General features: G+C 54.5%; 1 protein-coding gene across 3 annotated transcripts in view; it reads left to right on the plus strand.

Moving 5' to 3' along the window:
• The window catches only part of CFAP65 (cilia and flagella associated protein 65), a 32236-nt gene extending 17587 nt beyond the window's left edge, over positions 1-14649 (plus strand). Inside the window, exons 19-33 of one of the 3 annotated variants that reach the window (XM_083841542.1) lie at positions 367-495; positions 735-911; positions 1259-1325; positions 5185-5295; positions 6078-6269; positions 6929-7087; positions 8371-8514; positions 8973-9089; positions 9686-9823; positions 10386-10451; positions 11056-11270; positions 11889-12038; positions 12539-12835; positions 13478-13615; positions 14078-14649. In XM_083841542.1, the coding sequence (XP_083697668.1) occupies positions 367-495; positions 735-911; positions 1259-1325; positions 5185-5295; positions 6078-6269; positions 6929-7087; positions 8371-8514; positions 8973-9089; positions 9686-9823; positions 10386-10451; positions 11056-11270; positions 11889-12038; positions 12539-12835; positions 13478-13615; positions 14078-14114 (2137 nt within the window). In that variant the 3' untranslated portion in view covers positions 14115-14649. Of the gene's footprint in view, positions 1-366; positions 496-734; positions 912-1258; positions 1326-5184; positions 5296-6077; positions 6270-6928; positions 7098-7411; positions 7743-8370; positions 8515-8972; positions 9090-9685; positions 9824-10385; positions 10452-11055; positions 11271-11888; positions 12039-12538; positions 12836-13477; positions 13616-14077 lie in introns of those variants that run through there. The other 2 variants (XR_014585953.1, XR_014585954.1) reach the window with 2 other exon arrangements.
• The last annotated feature ends 3382 nt before the right edge of the window (positions 14650-18031 follow it).

Raw genomic sequence — 18031 nt, forward strand, 5'->3', positions numbered from 1 at the left:
GGTTTCTAGTTACTCCTTGTAAGTAATGTTCTCCAGTCCTCAGCCATCTTGGTGGCCCTCCACCAGACCTGTTGCAGTATGTCAGTGTGTTCCTTGCAATTGGGAGCTAAAAAGAGGCCTCAGCTAAGTAGGACTCTCAGATCCTCCATGTACACCACTCACTCTCATTAGTCATATATAAAAGTTGGGAGAAAATCCAAAGGCATTCCTTACATCCAGGATCCTTTCTCCAAAATGGCCAACAACATAAAGTCAGGGAAGAATTATAAGGAAGGCAAATGGTGTAGAACGACCCTTTCCCCCGCCCTGCCCTGCCAGCTCTTCTTCCTGTCTCAATTTAATCTTTTCTTTCTCTCCTGTAACCAGCACATGCTTGATCCCTCCAGTGTACACTCCTTTCATGGTGGATTTCAACTTTGGGGCTGCCCCGGTAGGCTCAGAGCCTAGCCTGGTGGTGCTCCTGCTGGTGAACAAGGGTGTGGTGCCCGTGGAGTGGTAAGCAGTGCCTGCCGGAGCCCAGCCTCCTCTCGGGGGTCTCTCTGGGGATATGGAAATGCTCAGAGGGGCCGTGAGATGTCTGAATATTAACGGGGTGGATTTTATTGGTGTAGCTTGTGTTGTGGGGCAGTGGGTGAGTTCATTGGTGGGTCTGGGTGGGGAAGCCTGGCTGGACTGAACACGCTGACCGTGGCCCTGGGCAAGCTGTCTGTCCTTGTTGCTGACTGGATCCCTAGGGCCTTCCTCTATCCTTCTGATCAGAAGATGGACATGGAACACTGGGCAGAGGATGCCGAGTTTAGCCCCCGTGAGCTGCACCAGATGAGAATTCAGGATAACCAGCTCTTCACTGTTTCTCCAAAGTCAGGGAAGCTTCTTCCAGGACAGGAGGAATGTGTCCAGCTCTCACACAGGTGATGGCAACTATCTGTACTTCAGGGCCTCGTGCCGCATGACAGGACAGCAGAATCCCCTCTTTTTCCATACCAGATCCTTTCCCTTCACATGCCACTTGCCCATTTTTAAAGGCTTTGGCCTAGAAACTCAGGTTCCTAAATCGGTGTATGACTAAAATCAACATTGCATCACTTTTTCCCACCCAAGCACAACTGTCCCGCTCCCTCTCTCTACGGCCCTTATGCAACAGTGACTCTTTAGCAGGGAAATGAGTTGTCTCTAATGTACTGTGTGACCCTGATTCTATCACCATGGACACAAGGCTGGTGGCTAATGGTTTTTCTCTTTCTCCTCGTGCTGCTAGACATGACTTCATTGGCACCGATCACCTCCCTGTCCTGCTGAAGGCTTCCTATGGCCATGAGATTCTGGTAAGGTAGCAGGTAGCTCTTGCTTCTGTTTGCAGAACAGCAGGTAGGGACCGAATTACCCGTTATTTTTCCCAGAAGCTAGGTGGCAGGAAGGAGGCTCTGGCCTTCCCCTGGAGCCTGCACTGGCCAGGCAGTAACACAGGGCCAAGCAGAGACATAAAAACAGCGTCCTGACAAACCCGTGGTTTCAGCACAGTGGGCTGGGGCAGTGCATTGGCAAAACGGCCCTCGGATGTAGCATCTGCTGGTTTCCCCAGAGCACAAGTTGCAAGAGGATATGTATATGTGTATATAAGTATACATATATATATATATTTTAAATATATTCATAACCTTTATATTGTATCAGTGGTGTTAGTACAGAACAGCTTCCTCCTCCAAACAAAGTCCAAAACAGCCCTCCTGGGTCTTAGCATCCCTGTGTGTTTTCCACACTCAGGTATAACTCACGGACAGGATCTCTTTGTTTCTTCCCCTCATTTCATCTGCTGCACAGTGAGTTCTTCCGTGCAGTGATCCCGGAGTTTAGCTGTGCAGCCCATCCTGCTTCTCTCGTATGAAGTTTTCCTGATTCTCCCCACCTCATCAGCTCTCTCCTCTCTTCAAAACCCCTTGGAAGGTGCTTTTCTCCACAAGTACCGCCTGCAGTGGCTGCCGTCTGGGGACACGCGCTGGCACAGGGCTGGCAGAGCATCCTCCGGCTCTGGAGGCATGGAGGCAGCTGCTCCCACTGTCCCAGGAGGTGCTCCCTGCATCCCTGCTTGGTCCTCCCACTTCTTTCTCCTTGCCAATAGCTGAGGCGCTTCCTACTCATTCTCCCTGCTTCGCTGCTTGCTAAAGCATCCCCGAGCTGATCCGCTATGTGTTTTCCCTGGGCATTTCCTCAGGCCTGGAACTAATTTGCCTCTCTCCCTCCCTCTCTCAAACTGTCAGTTAGAGTCAAAGTCACCTTGTGCTCTGCCGGGCACAGCTCATGCCCGGCTGAGCCTTCCTGTCTGTCTCTGAAGTTTCCTATGAGACCATTGTGTTCACACATCTCTTTTATTTTTCTTTTCTTTCAGGACTGTTGTCAGCTGAAAATCCAACCCTTTGACCAAGCTGTTCAAACAGTGGCTTAACTGTGCCTTCTCTCAAAGCCCTTGGACGGGCTCCCTGTGCTCTGCCTGCCTGGCACAATCCTGAGAGCGGCAGCCAGCATTTCACCAGCTGGCCAGTGAGGGATTAGGCTTTGGAGTACCAGAAGCCTATAGGGCACACACCTCCCCTGGCTGCGTTGCCAGTGGCTTTGGTGGCCACCAGTAGCCACCACCCTACCTCACGCTGTCACTGCAGAAGGGGCTGAACAAGCATGGGATGCCAAAAGTCCCGTGGGTGCACTGGAGCTCTGGCAGTGGCAGCTGCAGAGGCCAGTCCAGGGACCTGGAGCAGTGCAGGGGGTTGCAACACAGTGCCAGTACCAAAGCACTAATATCGGAAAGTAGGAGTGGAAGAGGGGGCAGCTGAAGGGCCAAACACAGTGTGCTTTCACTCCCTCCAGCCCTGGCATGAAGAGATGGTGGAGACCACCGTAACTGTGCTCATGTGCCAGGGTTGTACCAGTCCTCACCTGGAAACTGAGTGAAACTTGCAGAATATATGCTGATCTTAAGGGAAGTAAATGCTGTAATGACAGCCCAAAAATTAAGTTTTGGGAAGGTGATATAACAACAATAAGCAGAGGTGGAGACTGTCAGGCTACGGTATTGTCCAGTCATTCTGTCGAAATCCAAATTGCCTGGCTTCAGAGCGGTGATGGTAGCCAGCTGCAGGCTGATGCATCATTTTTTTGGGGTTGTCCAAACTCAGCTCTGCGATGGCTTTACACGTACGGACAGTTTAACCTCCCACTCTGCTTCCCCAGCAGAGTGTCTGCTGCTTCTTCAAGAGTTCCCATCACTGCTTCCCCCCTGCTTTCAGTCCTGTGGTGACTGGGTTTATAGGTGCTCCGAAGGAATCAAACTGATTTCCCGCAAGCAATTTCTTCTGGCTGCAGGATGAAGTTTCTGTGGGACTTGTTTGTCACCCAATTTCTTGCCCAGGAGGGAAATACGGCCTCAAGCTGCCTAATGCTCTCGTGGGTTGTCCTTTGCCTCATCTCCTTAGCCTGCCTGTAACAGTGCAGCTGTGACCTTGTTCTCAGAGCTCAGGGACAGTTTTGGCTGGGCACAGTCTGCACCCTCAGCACTTTTAGTAGGAAAGGCCCAGCTGCCTGCAGGTGTTGCACGACGAGGTGGCTGTAGGCTGGTTCCCAGAGCTCGCTGGAGGGGACGGCTGGATCTCAGGGAGAATCCCCTAGCACACAGGATCCATAAACTGGAATCGTTTGCACTTCACTTCATAGCTGCTAATTAGGTATAGTGAGATGCTGTCACATGCAGCACGTGTTCTCCGGGCAGCTCTGCTCCCTGGGGGCTCTGGCATCCCTGTCCTCTCACGCTTTAAATCATTTTAGCAGGGTGAGGTTTGTGCTCTCTGGAAGGGGAACTGATTGCGGCAGGTCTTCACGTTTCTCCGTTCGTTTCCCTGTAATAATAGTCCCCTAATTGTCACATCCTGTGTCTAAGGAAACTGATGACAGTTTTGCCTCAGCAGTTTTGGTCTGGTGGAATCAAAGGCAGCCTTTTGACACAGGTAGTACAAACGGGTGTTTCACTCCCAAAGCTCGGGAAGGTTCCTGACCCTTTTTCCCTTGCAATTTGAAAGTGTCAGCTATTGTTCCTTTATTTGCACTGTATCTGGCTTGCTGAGGCCCTTAGAAGCTGAACACTCATGTAGTGCTTTGAAAAGATGAAAGAATGAAATCCCACGTGGGACTTTGTTAGTATTGTATTTCTAGTCCTCTCTCCCTCATCACTTTGCTTATGGAGTTGAACTGGAAGGGGTTCTTTTGAAGAAATCGGCAATCTCTGCCTTGTTTAAACAGCTGGTATGGTATCTCCTTCAGGTGTCTGTCCAAGGCATCCACCCAGCATCACAAATGTCTTCATCTTCTGTGTATGAGCTTGAAAAGTAGGCATGTCCTAGGCTTGGCTAATTGTGAACTGCAGTGAGTTAGCTCCCTTTGTCCGTGCAGAGACATTATTAGCTCTGTGACTGCTTTGCAGCCTCTGTCTCTAGGCAGCAGACAGCTCCGGGGTGCTTTGGGGTGATCCTGCTGGAAACCATGCACCATGACTCATCTCTAGCCTGTGCACAGTCTTCTCAAAATACAGAATCCCGTGTCCCTGCCTTTCCATGAAACAGCTCTTACAAATCCCTCTGCTTTGCTTGGCGGGGTGGCTGCTCTGCTGACAGGTTGCTGTTAATCATTACTTGATCACCTAAAATTCAGCTGGGATCTTCTTGCAGCCTTTGGACCCTGTTATACACAGTCTTGGAGTAGCATGTTCTGCGGAGTGAGGACATCCAGATGGTCCCTTCCAAGAGGGGGTCATTACTTAGCTAAAATTCTGGCTTAGGATTTTATGGCAAAGGGTTTGGATGTCACAGCTGCACAGCCTACCGTGTACAGACACTTTCATTCATGCAGAATTTCTACTACATACTTGCAAGGAGAAGCACTGAAGCTGGTGCCTGATATAGAATGGAGAAAGGTACCATGTTGCTGATAAAAGATGCCAACCTCCCAGAGAAAAGCTAACAGCTGAGTAGGCTCTCCATCTCCTTGCCTCTGTCTTAGGACTCACTGTCCTGGTATTACCAAATTTCAAGCTGTAAATGCGTTGCTCTCAGTTTGCAAAGTCCTTCAGAGTCCTTGTGTAGTTGATAGTGACGGGGCCAAGGCTTTGTGAGAAAGTGACTGTGTTTCTTCCTGCTGTAGCTGAACTTCAGAGGCGTGACGGTGAAACAGGACCAGCGGTATGTTCATTTTGCATCCGCTAAGCACCTCTTTGCGCCCATCGCGATTGGGACTTCCCACCCCCCGACACAGGTGAGCATCCTGGGGCCAAACCCAGCAGCAGGCAGAGGGAACGAGCTAGCACGTTACTGTGTCCAAAGGAGCAGCAGTGTCTGAAGCATTTCCCAGCAAACAGAGTGGTCTCCGCGGGAAAGCACCACATCAAAACTCTGCACCTAGTACTAGGCAGAGCCTGGAAATTGGTGCCAGGAGCTTGTAGGGAAAGTACCGCTCATCATCTCCAGTTCTACAGGATTTGGCATTTGCTCTAGCCAGAATGCACGTGAGCTGTGTTGGGCTCTTCCCCTGTTCTCTTGCGTTGTATCTAGGTGAAGGCTTGTCTAGCTGCTGCAGGCACTCTGGAAATGAATGCTAATTAGTTTCTTAGTAAATTAATTCAACTTCCTTAAACACTTATTCAGCAAGAAAAGGTAACTTTGATTCTGTTCTGCCTAATTTACTTGGAAAATGAACAAGTCTGAACTGAATTAAGATCACTTTAACAAGAGGGTTTTAGCATTTCAAGTAATCCACTTTGCAGTGATCCCTTTAGCTAATTTGTATTAATTTCCTCCTAGCCTGAATTCACAGGGTGCCACATGGAGAGGCACTGTAGTCATTAACGTACCTGCGTGGTGATAAACCTTCAGCACAGTCGCCTATTAGAGTCTCGGGGATAACTCCTGACACTTTGAGGTCTCCTCATGCTTAGGAGACAAGCTGGCTAATTCGTGGTTATCAGAGTCCTCTGGGGAAGTGTTAACTGCTTTAACTTGTGCAGGGTGTAACAAGCAGTGCACTATGATTCCCTTCAGGTTTATGAACTCTATAATGGTGGCTCCATGCCAGTGATGTTTGAGGTTCAGCTGGACAGCATCGTGAGGATCCAGAAGGACAATTTTCAGCATCCTGTGTTCGTCTGCTTAACTCCCAGAGGTGAAATCCCCCCTGGCACAACAGGTCAGATTGAGTGGATCTTCTCACCACTGGAAGCCAGAACGTACTTGGTAAGGCCCTCCTCATGACTGCCAGAAATGGTTTCTTTCTGCTATCCTGTGCCAAAAATTCTTTAGATCTTGTATTGACGGCTCCATTCCTCCAAGAAGCAGAATCTGAGAGCAAAGAAGTGACTGCTCTTGTCAAGAAACAGAGCAGATCATCTCATAAGTCTCTTCTTCCCAAAGGACACATTTCTTTCACAACCAGAGTCATCCCAGCACATATTTTTCAAAGATCTAATAGTGTCCGTGGGGGTATAAAAAGCTCTCTGGAAACAGCCTTTCCAAAGGCCGCTGACCTAGGCTGCAGGAGGCAGGCATGGCCAGAGCTGGAGCACAGCTCCACTAATGGTGGTTGCATGAGAGAAAAAGAAAAGAAAAGAAGAAGAAATAAAACAGAAAAAAAACCACCCTCCAGTTTTTGTTCTGAAAGGGAGTCCCTGCCCATCTCATACAGAAGTTGCTATTTGCCTGCTTGACTGACCTTCCTGGGTAAGCAGGAAAGGCCAACAGAGAGGTCAAAGCCTAAACGAGCAAAGAAACACGGAGTTCTCTTCACCCATGAATGTGGTTTACATAGAGGCAGTCCATTAGCAAGTACACTGCCCTCTTGCACATCTCTCCCAAATATGACTCTGGTCTTAATATTTTTATTCTGTCCAAGGCAGGTTGAAGTTCCCATCCACATCCTGGGGGGTGATTCAGCTCTGATCACCTTCCAGGGAGTAGGCTACGATCCGAATACCACAGGAGAGAACGCCACATTCAGCGAAGTCTTGTCTCCTTCTGTCCTTCTGGGTTCTACCAAACTGACTGTGCCTGGGCAGGTAAGGCCAGGTATGGTGATTTGAGCAATATGATCGGCCCAGAAATGAGTGAAAAAGACTGAAATATGCCCAGAAATGAGTGAAAAAGACTGAAATATGCAAGTGGCCCCATCTAGTAGTAGCCTGTATTGCAGAGGAGTCCATTGCAGTGTGATGGGCAAGATATTTCCCTTCCAGCAGGTCATCTAGAGCCTGATTCACCAAAGCTGTTGTTCTGAAAGGTGCCTTCTTTCCAACTTGCTCATTCTGCCGCCATTAGAACGAAAAAGGCTTTAGGCATTGTTCATTTTCTGAAATTTCCATTAAAAATTATCCCCATTGCAGCTACCTTCCTTGTCTGCAGATATAAAACCTTTTCCTTGGCAATTCATTCACGCATTAAGAAAAAGTCCCACTGCTGACGTGCCACGTCCGAGGCTCAGCTGCCTCCGCTTCACGGCCAAAGCCAGACTGAGCGATGCATCGCCTGCACCCAGACTGCAGGAGGGTCGCTGCTTCGGGTGCCTCCTGAGGAATGTGCCTGCCCGACCTGCTGCTGGCTTGTTTGGCCTGGGCAGAGCCGTCCTGCCAGCCTGGATGGTTTGTGGTTAAACTCAGCCGCAGATCCCAGTGCAGTAAGTGCTACACAGCACCGGCGCTGGCGTACACCAGGCAGGTAAGGGGTTTGTTCCGTGTGACGTTAGCGCACCTTCCCCGGAGCCCGGCCACTGCTACGTATGCTCTTTGACTTCCTGCAGGGCGGTTTGCATTGCTGGAAAAAGCAACGAGGTGATTAAAAACCTGTCTCCGAACATTTCGTTAGTTTTTTTGAATTTCATAAGTTTTCATTAGCTTAGAAAATGATCGCTGTAATGAATTTGGTCTGTGCCTGGGGAATGGGACAGGCTAGCAGCATGCTAGTAACGGGGTGAGATAGGGAGCAGTTTCCCAGAACTCACAGCTAGGCTGAGGAGAATTTTGCCCAAGCACAGAGCTCACACTTCTTCCAACTGAAGTGAGGAAAAGGCCTGGACTACGAGTGCTGCAAAGAGAGTCTGGGTGCTGCTGGTCCTCCCCCGCTGCAACAGGGCTGTCCTCTTGCTGCAAAGAGTTATTGCAGCCAGAGTAAATTGAGAGAAACGTGACACTCATTCCAGTTGTTATGGTAAAGGTAACCAGCTAATATTTTTATTTTTTTTTCCTGGACTTTGCTGTACAACCTGAAGATGAACGTGTGGCTGCCCTTCCCCGTATGCCATCTTCCTTCACTGTTGCTCTCCCTGGTTTCGCCCTCTTTCCTGCAGGCGGCCACCTTATCACACCACAAGATTTGCGTCGGAAATATCCCAGACTGCACCAGAGTGTCTCGGCTTGTCTTTCTCAACAACATCGCTGAGAGCAAGGCTGTTGTGTTCACCTGGAAGATGAGCACTGTTAAAGACAGTGGGGTGAGTCGTTCCTTCTTTCTCCTCTATTCTGCACGGGGGACAGGGGTGGATCTCTGTTGTGCCACAAAAAGACCTTCCTCTCCATTTTCACCCAGACACTGAGAAAACATCCTGGAAACTTGATTTTGTACTAGCTGTTGAAAGGAAAGGGCAGAGGAAAGTGGAGGCAAGGGTAGGATAGGGGGAAAAAAGGCAAGAATTCAGAAAGGGTGTCTGAAGATTTTGGTGAGGATAAGTGAACCTCAGGCTAAAGGATGTGATGAGCCTCAGGACTCCATCTACCAGCAAAGTCTACAGTAATTCCTTGAATACAGCAGCTGCATCTCCCTCATGCCACCTGCCTTTCAGAAGGGCACAGGGAGAGAAATCTCACCATTCTGTATTTCCCGCAAGGAGAGGGCACGCAGCAAGGGCACAGGACAGAGACACAAATCGTCTGTGGATTTTCTTTTCCCCAGGTGTTGCAGATTGCTCCAGAGCTGGGGGTCATGCAGCCGGGAGAGAGCATCCCCTGCTTCATCACGCTGCAGCCTTCAGGGATCCCTTCCTTGTACAGCGTAGATGTGGTGTGTGAGGTGAGACCCGGGAGGAACGTGTGTATTCCCATCCCCTGGGCAGGTCACTGCAGTTCCCAAGCGGCTGGCCCCAGCAGTCAGCTGCCTGCTGGCTTCCACCTGAAGGAACCCTTCGTAGCTCCGTAACGCTGGCCAGCGCTTCTCCTTGCTGAGGAAACGGAGCTTCTTCTCTTCTGGTGCTTTGTGTCCCCCTCTGTCTGTGTGGCTCACCAGGTGAGGTGTAATTGTGCAACTTGGGGCTTTGTGAGTTGAACGGAGGTACGAGAAGTCACCGTTTGAACAGAACGGGCTTTCAGTGGGAGTCAGACACTTAAATATCAGGGAAAAGCAAGTCTTGCTTCTGTGAGACTGGTGGGGGCCCAGACTGGCAGCACCGTCCCTCTGGCCAGTACTGGCCAATTTTCAGGTGTCCTTTGGCAGAAGACTGTCTTCTCCGTGTAAGCCGTACAATAGCACTGCTCTCTCCCCTTCCTGCCACTGGAGGACGTGACGGGGAGGAAGGGAGGAAGGACTAACAGGCAGGAACATGAGCCAGAGGCTCTGTTGTTTGCAGCTCCTTTCTCGCCCTGCTCCCTCAGTCATGCTTTGCTCCGTAGGTATACAGCCAGGAGTCCCTGCGTCAGTATGAGAGCGACCTGCAGGAGTGGGAAAGGGAGAAGGAACGGCAGGCTGTGGAGTTCACCATCACGGAGAAGGACCTCAGGACTGAGAAGAAGCCGAAGTCACCTGCAGGGGTAAGTGCTGCCAGAATTTCGCAGCAGCTCGGAAACAGCAGCCAGGTGTCAACAAGAAACATTCCTGAAGAAAATCCAGGCGAGAGGACGTAGGGCTCTGACCTACTCAGGTTCTCTCAGCTGGTCTGCGGACAGTGGAAAATGTGATTTTGACTTCTAGCCAGGAATCCTCTTGCATTCTCTTTAATGTTGAGAGAGGGGATGGCAGATGTGGAACTTGAAATTAAAAATGATTTTTTCTAATCACCTTACAAACTCTGAATTTGCTAATGATCATCTGAAATTTGGGAGGGCATGAGAAGCCTTAGGGAAAACAAAGCCAGTGGCTCTGGCAACTGCTGGTTGGATTTTTAAACATGGATAAACACTGGAGCGAAGCGTGTAACTACTGTTAAGAACGGGGCACAGTGAAAACTGGGAGGATGAGATAGATCATTGGGTTTCAGCTAGGGCAAAGCAAAACCAAATCCTCAAGAAATCCTCAAGACTTGTTCTGCTCCTAATCTTTCCCTACACTGTGACTTCTCCATTTATTCTTTTTTTCTTATTTTTTTTTTTTAAGAGATCATCAGATTCTGCTGAGACAGAAAATCTCCCTGAGCCCCCAGCTGCGGTCAGGAAATACAAGGTAAGTCAGGCCTGTCTCACCCCCGGTGGAATCAAACTGACTGCTTTAGAAAAGAGGCAGATGCTGGATCTCAGAGCGTGGGAGCCTGGGCAGAGAGCGCGGCAGGGTTTGTAGCTTCAAGGCTTTGGGACACAGACTGTTTGGAGGAGCCGGAAGAGTCAGACTGTCTGGCTGTGTCCCGTGGGCAGTAACTTTCCATCTGGGGTGAACGGGAAGGGAAACTGGAAGCATGCAGCCATGACCGGAGAAAAGTGGAGAGGTTTCAAATGAGCAGAAAAGGTGCATATGGGCAGGGGGGTTGGTTTCACACTGGGGGTGAAAGGGCTGGAGCGCAACAGCCCTGAGGGCCCTGGGGAGATACCCAAAGCCCTGCTGGTGCTCGGGGCTGGTGCTCTGGGCAGCAAGGAGGGGGCAGGCATGGTTCCCAGCGTGGCTCTTTGTGCCTGATCGGGCTACTGCAGTGCCAAGGCCGTTCGGGTGCTGTCTCCTGAACAGCATCTGGTGGCTTCTGGGCTTTCCAGTCCTCACGCCAGTGCTCACACATACCCCAGCCTACCTGTGGCTAGAGGAGCAACTGAGGGCCTGCCATTTTTCTCTCCAACAGACGCTGCCCCCTATTAAAAACCACCCTGTGCCCAATCTCCCTGCTGGACACTTGGAGAGGAGGCTGTTGCTGGACAAAGAAGCCAGCCGGGTGTGGGTCAAACCAGAGCCTCCCAAGCCCATCCTTTTACACCTCGCTGTGACAGCCAGGTCCCACTCTACTGAGGACTTCTTCAGGAACTTCCCCTCGGAGTTCCCCAAGTACTTCTTGCCCCGGTAAGAGATCTGTCCTTTTGGCTTGGCATCTTCATCTGAGCCAGGGCTGCCCCTGACCTGATACCCACTGAAGCTGGAGCTCTGCTCTAGTGCCTCAGTATCGGCAGGAGGGGCTTTGCTTTCCCTGATATTAGCTGACGTGGTCTATTTCTCTCCCTCTCTTGAGAGAATAGCCTGGTGTGGTCCAGGTCCCGATACTTATGCACCCCAGTATCAAGGCCCTGATATTATGGGACAAAGCCCAGGCTTAAATCATTGTCAGAGGTGCCATGCGTGGGAAGGGCAGGAGTATTTAACAACGTGTACACCTTGGAAACCACTGGGCTTGGGAAAGCCTCTATGGGATGCTGCAGCCACTTGTTGACACTAACGTGAGCCAGGAGCCACTCTTTGGGGTGCTGGGAAGAGAGGCAGCCCATCGGGAGATAGTCAGAGCTTAGTCCTACTCTTCTGCGAGTGTCCTTGCTGCTATCGCGTGTAGCAGCTCTCACGCCTCCCCCGGCACCCTGCGCAGCTCCCTGCTTGCCTGCAGTGCTGCTGTTCAGCCAGGAGGCTGCAGGGCTGCAGGAGCTCAGTTCAGCAGCAGAACCACTGATGGAACAAATCCCTCTTTCCCAGCCCCTTCAGCCACCTACCGCTGGAGACCAAGCCTGTGGATGGGAGTAAGGTCAGCGACAGGATGGAGATGGACCCCAAATGGCTACCCCTGGCCGCTGCCTCCAAGCAGGAGCTGCAGATAGTGACTGACATGCTCACAGGCGTCCTCAGGTGCGTGTCCCTTCACACTCACACGGTTCGGAGCCCCTGTCCTCCAGGTGTGTGCGTGTAGCACGGGCAGCCACCTGCTAATCCCACGGGATCCGTGCATTGACGCTGCTCCAAAATAAGGGACGCAGCTTGCCTAAAGCTGCCCTGGGGTCTACGAGCTCGGGAGTCCTGGTGTGACAGCCAAAGGCAGGGTCTTGCCCCCCAGCTCTCTGCGCTGTGGTCAGTGTCACTGTCCTGAACCACGGTGCTCTGCCCGCCGTGGTCTTGCCTTGCCAACCGGCAGCACCCTGCAAATAGGCAGCATTGGGGTTTTCCTATTCTGTTTGTAAGCTGCAGATGTCTAAAGAAAAAATACTGGGGAAGCAACGGTAGTTTCTTTAGCTCAAGCCATTGATATCAGCCACGGTTTTCCCTCTGACTTGTTCTTACTTGTAATGATCCCCTGGGGTCACTCAGATAACTGATTTTCTGGGACTCACCCCTTATTTTCTTCCTCCCAGTGGCCTCTTGGAGAACACCCAGTTCCAAGATGCAGTGAAGAGAAGTTTGGATGAACCCATCCCATATTTCTCCCAGTTCCGTTGTAAAGAATCAGTAGAGACACAGGACAGGGGACAGTGCACCACGGTCCCATCCAGGGGCTCTGCTTCCCCAGATCTTTACACTGAGGAGAATGGAGAGAGAGAAGAAATGAAGCAAGAATCTTCCCCCAACAAGGAATTTCTGGAGTCCTGGGAGAGGCTGAGTGAGGTTTTTCAACACGAGCAGTTGAGGGAGCAGAAGGAGTTGCTGAGCAGGTGAGGAAGAACTCACACAGAAGAGATTTAAATTGCACTGCCTGGCCAGAAACCCATTTCTCCATCTTCCCTGTAGCCTTCCTGGCGTGTTCTGTGTGCTCTGTGGGGAAGCCCACGCTAGCCCACCCTCCCACCCCCCTCCCCAAGTGCAGTCTGTGAAGAGCGCAGGCTTGCTGCGTCCTGGCGCTGAGCACCAGGCAGCACCAGGATGCTGATGCTGCATGACGTCTGCTTTACACCTGGATGCTCCTGGCTACGTTGGACGTCAGAAGGCAGTGTGTGCTTACCTCGCCTTTCATTTTTACTGCAGTGTTTCATCACATCATATTTACTGTGGCTACACCCTGGCACACTGCTACAGGCCACGAGCACATCCACGAATGCTAGCTACAACACAGCTTGGAGGGAAAAAAACAGTAAAACCGCTGTTATCCTGCTCTGACCAAGGTCAGGGCTGAGTGCCAGCTGGTGGCAGTTCTGGGAGAAGGGTCAGCACCCGATTGCTCAAGGCTTTGGTTCATTGGCCTCAGCATGCAGGAAGCAGCGTGCGCTCTTCTGCTGTGCCTCGGGGGAGCCACAGCAAGCAGCCTTCCTTATCGGCTTCCTGATAACCATCCTCTGCCTGTACTCTTGTCCCTCCAGGCATCCAGCCTGTGGGACCCTGGCGGAGCTGGTGCTGGAGAACACTCTGCAGAACATCCTGATCGAAGCCAGCCGTGGGGAGGTGGTGCTGACAGCCCGGCCCAGGGTCATCGCTCTGCCCCCCAGCCCTTTCCGAAGGTAGCAGAGTGTATCTGTTCTGTGCTGGGGGCCAGGAACTGGCCTTAATGTGTCAGGTTGAGGCACAGCCCGTGTCAGGCTGGGGAGCCCGGCGCAAGGAGGCTTTCTTGGGAGTGTGCTCAAGGAGCAGGCAGCACATCCTCTGGCAGCAGGAAGGGGGCAAAGCTGCCCCGGTCCGGGATGGGGTGGGATCTGGTTGGGTTGAGGGAGTGAACACATGTGGGGAAGCAGATTTGGGACTGAGGGCAAAGAATGAGGATTTGTCCCGGCCTGGGGATAAGTACAGGGAGAGTGCATCAAGGGAGGGTAGTTGAATGGAGGTGTCATCTCCAGAGTTGCAGAAGTCTAGTCCGGGTGGAGGGTGGATGTTCCCTGTGGTCCCTCGGGGAGGGATGGCTGTCTGGGGGGAGGCAGCAGCAGCCTGCACTCTCCCCACTCCAAAGGCAATCTCTTTTCCTTCAGAATCACCAATCCAACACCCCAAAGCTCAAGAACGTAGCTGTGACACAACGCGCTGCTTGAGCTCTGCAAGCACACCTAGTGCCTGCACCCTTCATCCCACCCCTGTGAAGTCCAGAGCAACTCTGACCCTCCCACACCACGACTTGAACTCGGCCTGCTGGCCACCTCCAAGGACATATGTCCTGCCTGCGTCCTCAGCTCCAGCTTGAATCCTCCAGCGGCTCCACAGCAGAGTTCACGAGGTCTCTTCTTCCCGTGGCTGGCCACACCATCAGAGAAGGACCTCGCTGCGCGGTGGGAGCACGCGGACGGCCCCTGTGACTGCTCCCGGTGCCCTCGGTCTGTGCCAGCTGGGAGAGGAGTGGAGCCTGCTTTGGAATATCATTGAGGAAGGACTAACAGCTGGGCACCGAGGTGCTGAGCCCCCGCTGGCCCCCAGCAGGGAGCAGGAGCTGAATCCTCCTCCCCTCCTTGCTCCCGTGGCTGCTCTGCGGGTCCCATATACAGCAGCCCAGCCCGTGCGTGCAGCTTCTGGCAGGCTTGGCAGCCCAGTAAAAGGAGACTGGCCTCTGGGGACACGGATACTGATGCGTAATATAACGCGGTCGGTGCCTCCGGGCTCGGTAGCGCCCTGGACCAGCTCCCCCCCTTTTAAAACCGCAAGGTCTCACCTGGGGAAGGAGCGGGGTTTGTCACAGCCGGGAGGTGGCAGTGTGAGTTCTGGGAAAGCCCCGGTGCCAGCCCCGAGCTGAGGGCTCTGCCCGCTGCTCCCCGCGGAGGCTGCAGGCTGCGGGCTGCCCGCACCGGGCACCGGGGGCGGCCCTGGGGCATCTCCCCCCTTCCGCAGCCCCGGCGGGCTCTGCTGCGCCCAGGCGCCCTGCTGGCGTCCCTCTCCGAGCCCTGCCTGCCCTGCCTTCCCAGGGCCACGTCTGCGCCTTCTCCCCTTGCAGCCCGCAGGAAAACCACGCGCCGCGGGGCTGCTTTTGCCCTGCTTGGCAGAGGGCAGGCGCCTGCTGCGCCCGGGGGTGCCGCTGCTCTCACAGAGCTCTGCTCGGCGCAGGAGCCCTGCGTGCGGAGCCCGTTCCTGAGCCCCAGGGCTGAGCTGTTCCTCTTGCTGCAGATAGAGCAGAGGCACCGCCAGCTCCCGAGCTCAGCCCCGGGGGGCTCCACGTGGCTCCTGGATCCTTCTCACCAGGCGTGCCGCAGACCCTTTCCTCCCTTCCCAGCACGCTGGGTGCCGGATCTCCCACGGCGGCTTTTCTGCTTCCCTCTGGGCCCCGGCTGGTGCCGAGCAGGGGCTGGGTGCCACCTCCCTCCTCCCCAGCTCAAGGCAGCAGCAGCCCAGCCTGGCTGTTCGGTCCACTTGGGGTGAATCTGCCTGGTCCCGGCTCCTCGCTAGGATTTTCTCAGCACAGATCCCGCGACTGGCATCCCAAAACGGGTAACATGGGCAGGGGCAGGAGCCTCGCCATCCTCCCAAAGCGGGTGGCATCCAGCAGGAGCCCAGGGGCGGCCTGGAGCGGTGGAAACGAGGCGAATGAGTTTGCCCATCCTCAGGCTGGCTGCATGATGATGCCCTCCTGTCTGCACTGTTCCCTCCTCTGCCTCGCAGGACAGATGGGTTGATGTGGGGAACACTGTGTGTTCCCCCCCACCCCTTTCCTTGTTCTCCCGTGCTGAATACGACCTGGACAAAAGAGAGGCAGTGCTGCACTTGGCAGCTGGAGCAGTACGAGGGCCCTGAGACAGCGTCTTCGGCATCGGGTGAGTCAGGGAACGAGAGGCCTGGGAGCTACCTACGGAGCTGTGAGAGAAAGCTCTCCTCCCTCAGCCCTTTGCAGCCGCTGTGAGGTGGTTGTGTGCCGCCTCTGCTCTAGGTCTCGTCTGGTTCCTGTCAACCAGAACCACCCGGCGTGCACCGTCACACACTTTTCTCCTTTCCTCCTCACCCTATTTACGAACACGCTGGGAACAGCCCCCTTTCTGGGATTGGGAAAGTCCTCTTCCTTCTCCTCAAGCCGAGAACAGCCCCCCCGGACGATTTCGGAAGACACACGCGTGTGTGCGCACAGCCTCGTGTGCTCGGGCTGGCTGGGCAGAGCTCACCGGGGGGCCACAAATCCCTCCAGTGCTCCCCTGCTGCTGCCTCGGCGCTGGGCCACGAAGCGGCCTGAGGCTCCTTGTGGCGGGGATGCTGGGGCTGGTGCCTGCAGAAGGAGGGTGGCTGGGGGCGAGCCTGGCGAGCAGCGGGCTCCCCTCCTCCTGCGCTGGTTATCGGCAGCCTCAGTCAGCAGGCAGTTAATGCAACGCACAAGGGGCCTTTTCTTCTCGGCTGTCGGTCCTGGCTCCTAGGGAGGGGTGGGGTGGCCTTGGGGCAGGTGGGCAGCAGAAGCTATCCAGAATCCCGTTAAAACATTTAACACCTGCTGAATCGTGCCATTGTCTGGGAGATAAAGGGAAGGGAACAAAGCTGCTCTTGGTCTTCCCTGCCAGGGTGTCTGCAGGGCTCCGCTTGTCCCACTGCAGGGGGAAGCCTGAATCCCCCACCCGGTGTGACCCCGTCTCCACCTGGGAACGGGGACGGTGCCGGGGGACAGCCCCCCGGGCCCCGGCTGGCTTCAGCCCCTTCTCCCCCCATACTGAGCGTTAGGTAGGACTGCTACTGCCCCGAGCAGCCTGCAGCATCTGCACGGCCAGGGCGACGTCTGGAGAGCAAAGCGGTGACGGTGAGCTTCCCCGGCCCCTTGGCAGAGCTGGGCAGAGCCCCCTCACCTCTGCTCTGCCGTGCCCGAGGTGCCGGGCTCGGCTGGCTCAGCCGTGGTGCTTTGGTAGCTGGGAGCGGTGACTTTTTCGGGTCAGGATGCTGCAGGCGGCCTCTGACGGAGCCAAGAGGTGCTCTGACGTGAGCCAGCCGTTCCTCGTGGGGCAGCACAAACCCGTGGCTGGTGTGAGAGGAGGCTGAGCCTGCCCGCACCGGGGCCAGCCCCGCTGGGTGCGTGCGCAGGGGCTCGGTCCCTGGTGCTGCCAGGGAAGAGCACACGGAGGCAGTTTCTTTCACTGGCAAAGCTCCTGGAAAAAAGGGTAAGAGTGGCCAACGCCAGCACCCCCCAGCTCCTTGCTGTGCCTGGGCTGGGTGGGCAGCCTGCGGGACCCCCCCCCCCCCCCAGAGACAGCAGCAGGCAGGAGGGACGGAGCCCGCCTCTCAAAATCCCGACTCTGCCAGGGACGAGCCTCCAAGGAAGGAGAGCTGGGTGGCAGTGGCTGATAAGGATCCGCCACTATCCACTTACACTTGGGAATCCATTTACTGCCACCTGCGAGCACGCTCTCGGTCCGGAAGGGGTGACAGCAGCAGGGTCTAATGCGCTCCCGGGAGCCAGGATACCTGCAGGTGTCTGCCGCGGGGGTTAAAGCAGTGTGATGCCCTTCCCCACCCGCAAACGCTCCCATCTACACAAACAAACACACCAGTGCACTCGCACAAAGGAGCTTCTCCTGCCACCGCAGTCGCGCTTCATGCTCTGTTATCCAGGGAGCTGCGGGTGCCAGAGGCACCCGGAGAGATGTCCCGGCTCCTGCCGACGACTGGCAGGGCTGAGGAGTATTCATAGCTTATTTCTGGCCCCCACGGGCTCTGCACGCTCCCCAGAGAGCCAGCACGGGGTCTCAGCCCACGTTTCCCTGCCCGGTGGCTGCGCGGGCTGGAGCAGCTCGGGGCTGAGGTGACCCCGAGGCGAGGCGCACGGAGCGAGACGCGTCCTGTTCGCACCGCTGCGCCGGGCGAGCTGGCTGCCGGCCGATGGGGCTGCGCTTGGAACGCTCCCCAAGAGCGAGCGGAGGTCTTCTATCGAGCTCTGCCCTGCCGCCCAAACCAGGGGGCCGGGGGCTCCTGGGAGCCAAGCGCGCATCGCCCTGGTGTGCCCGAGGTGCCTTCGGCATGAGGAAGGGGCCTGG

This window comes from Anser anser, assembly GCF_964211835.1.
Source record: "Anser anser genome assembly, chromosome: 6".
NCBI lineage: Eukaryota > Metazoa > Chordata > Aves > Anseriformes > Anatidae > Anser > Anser anser.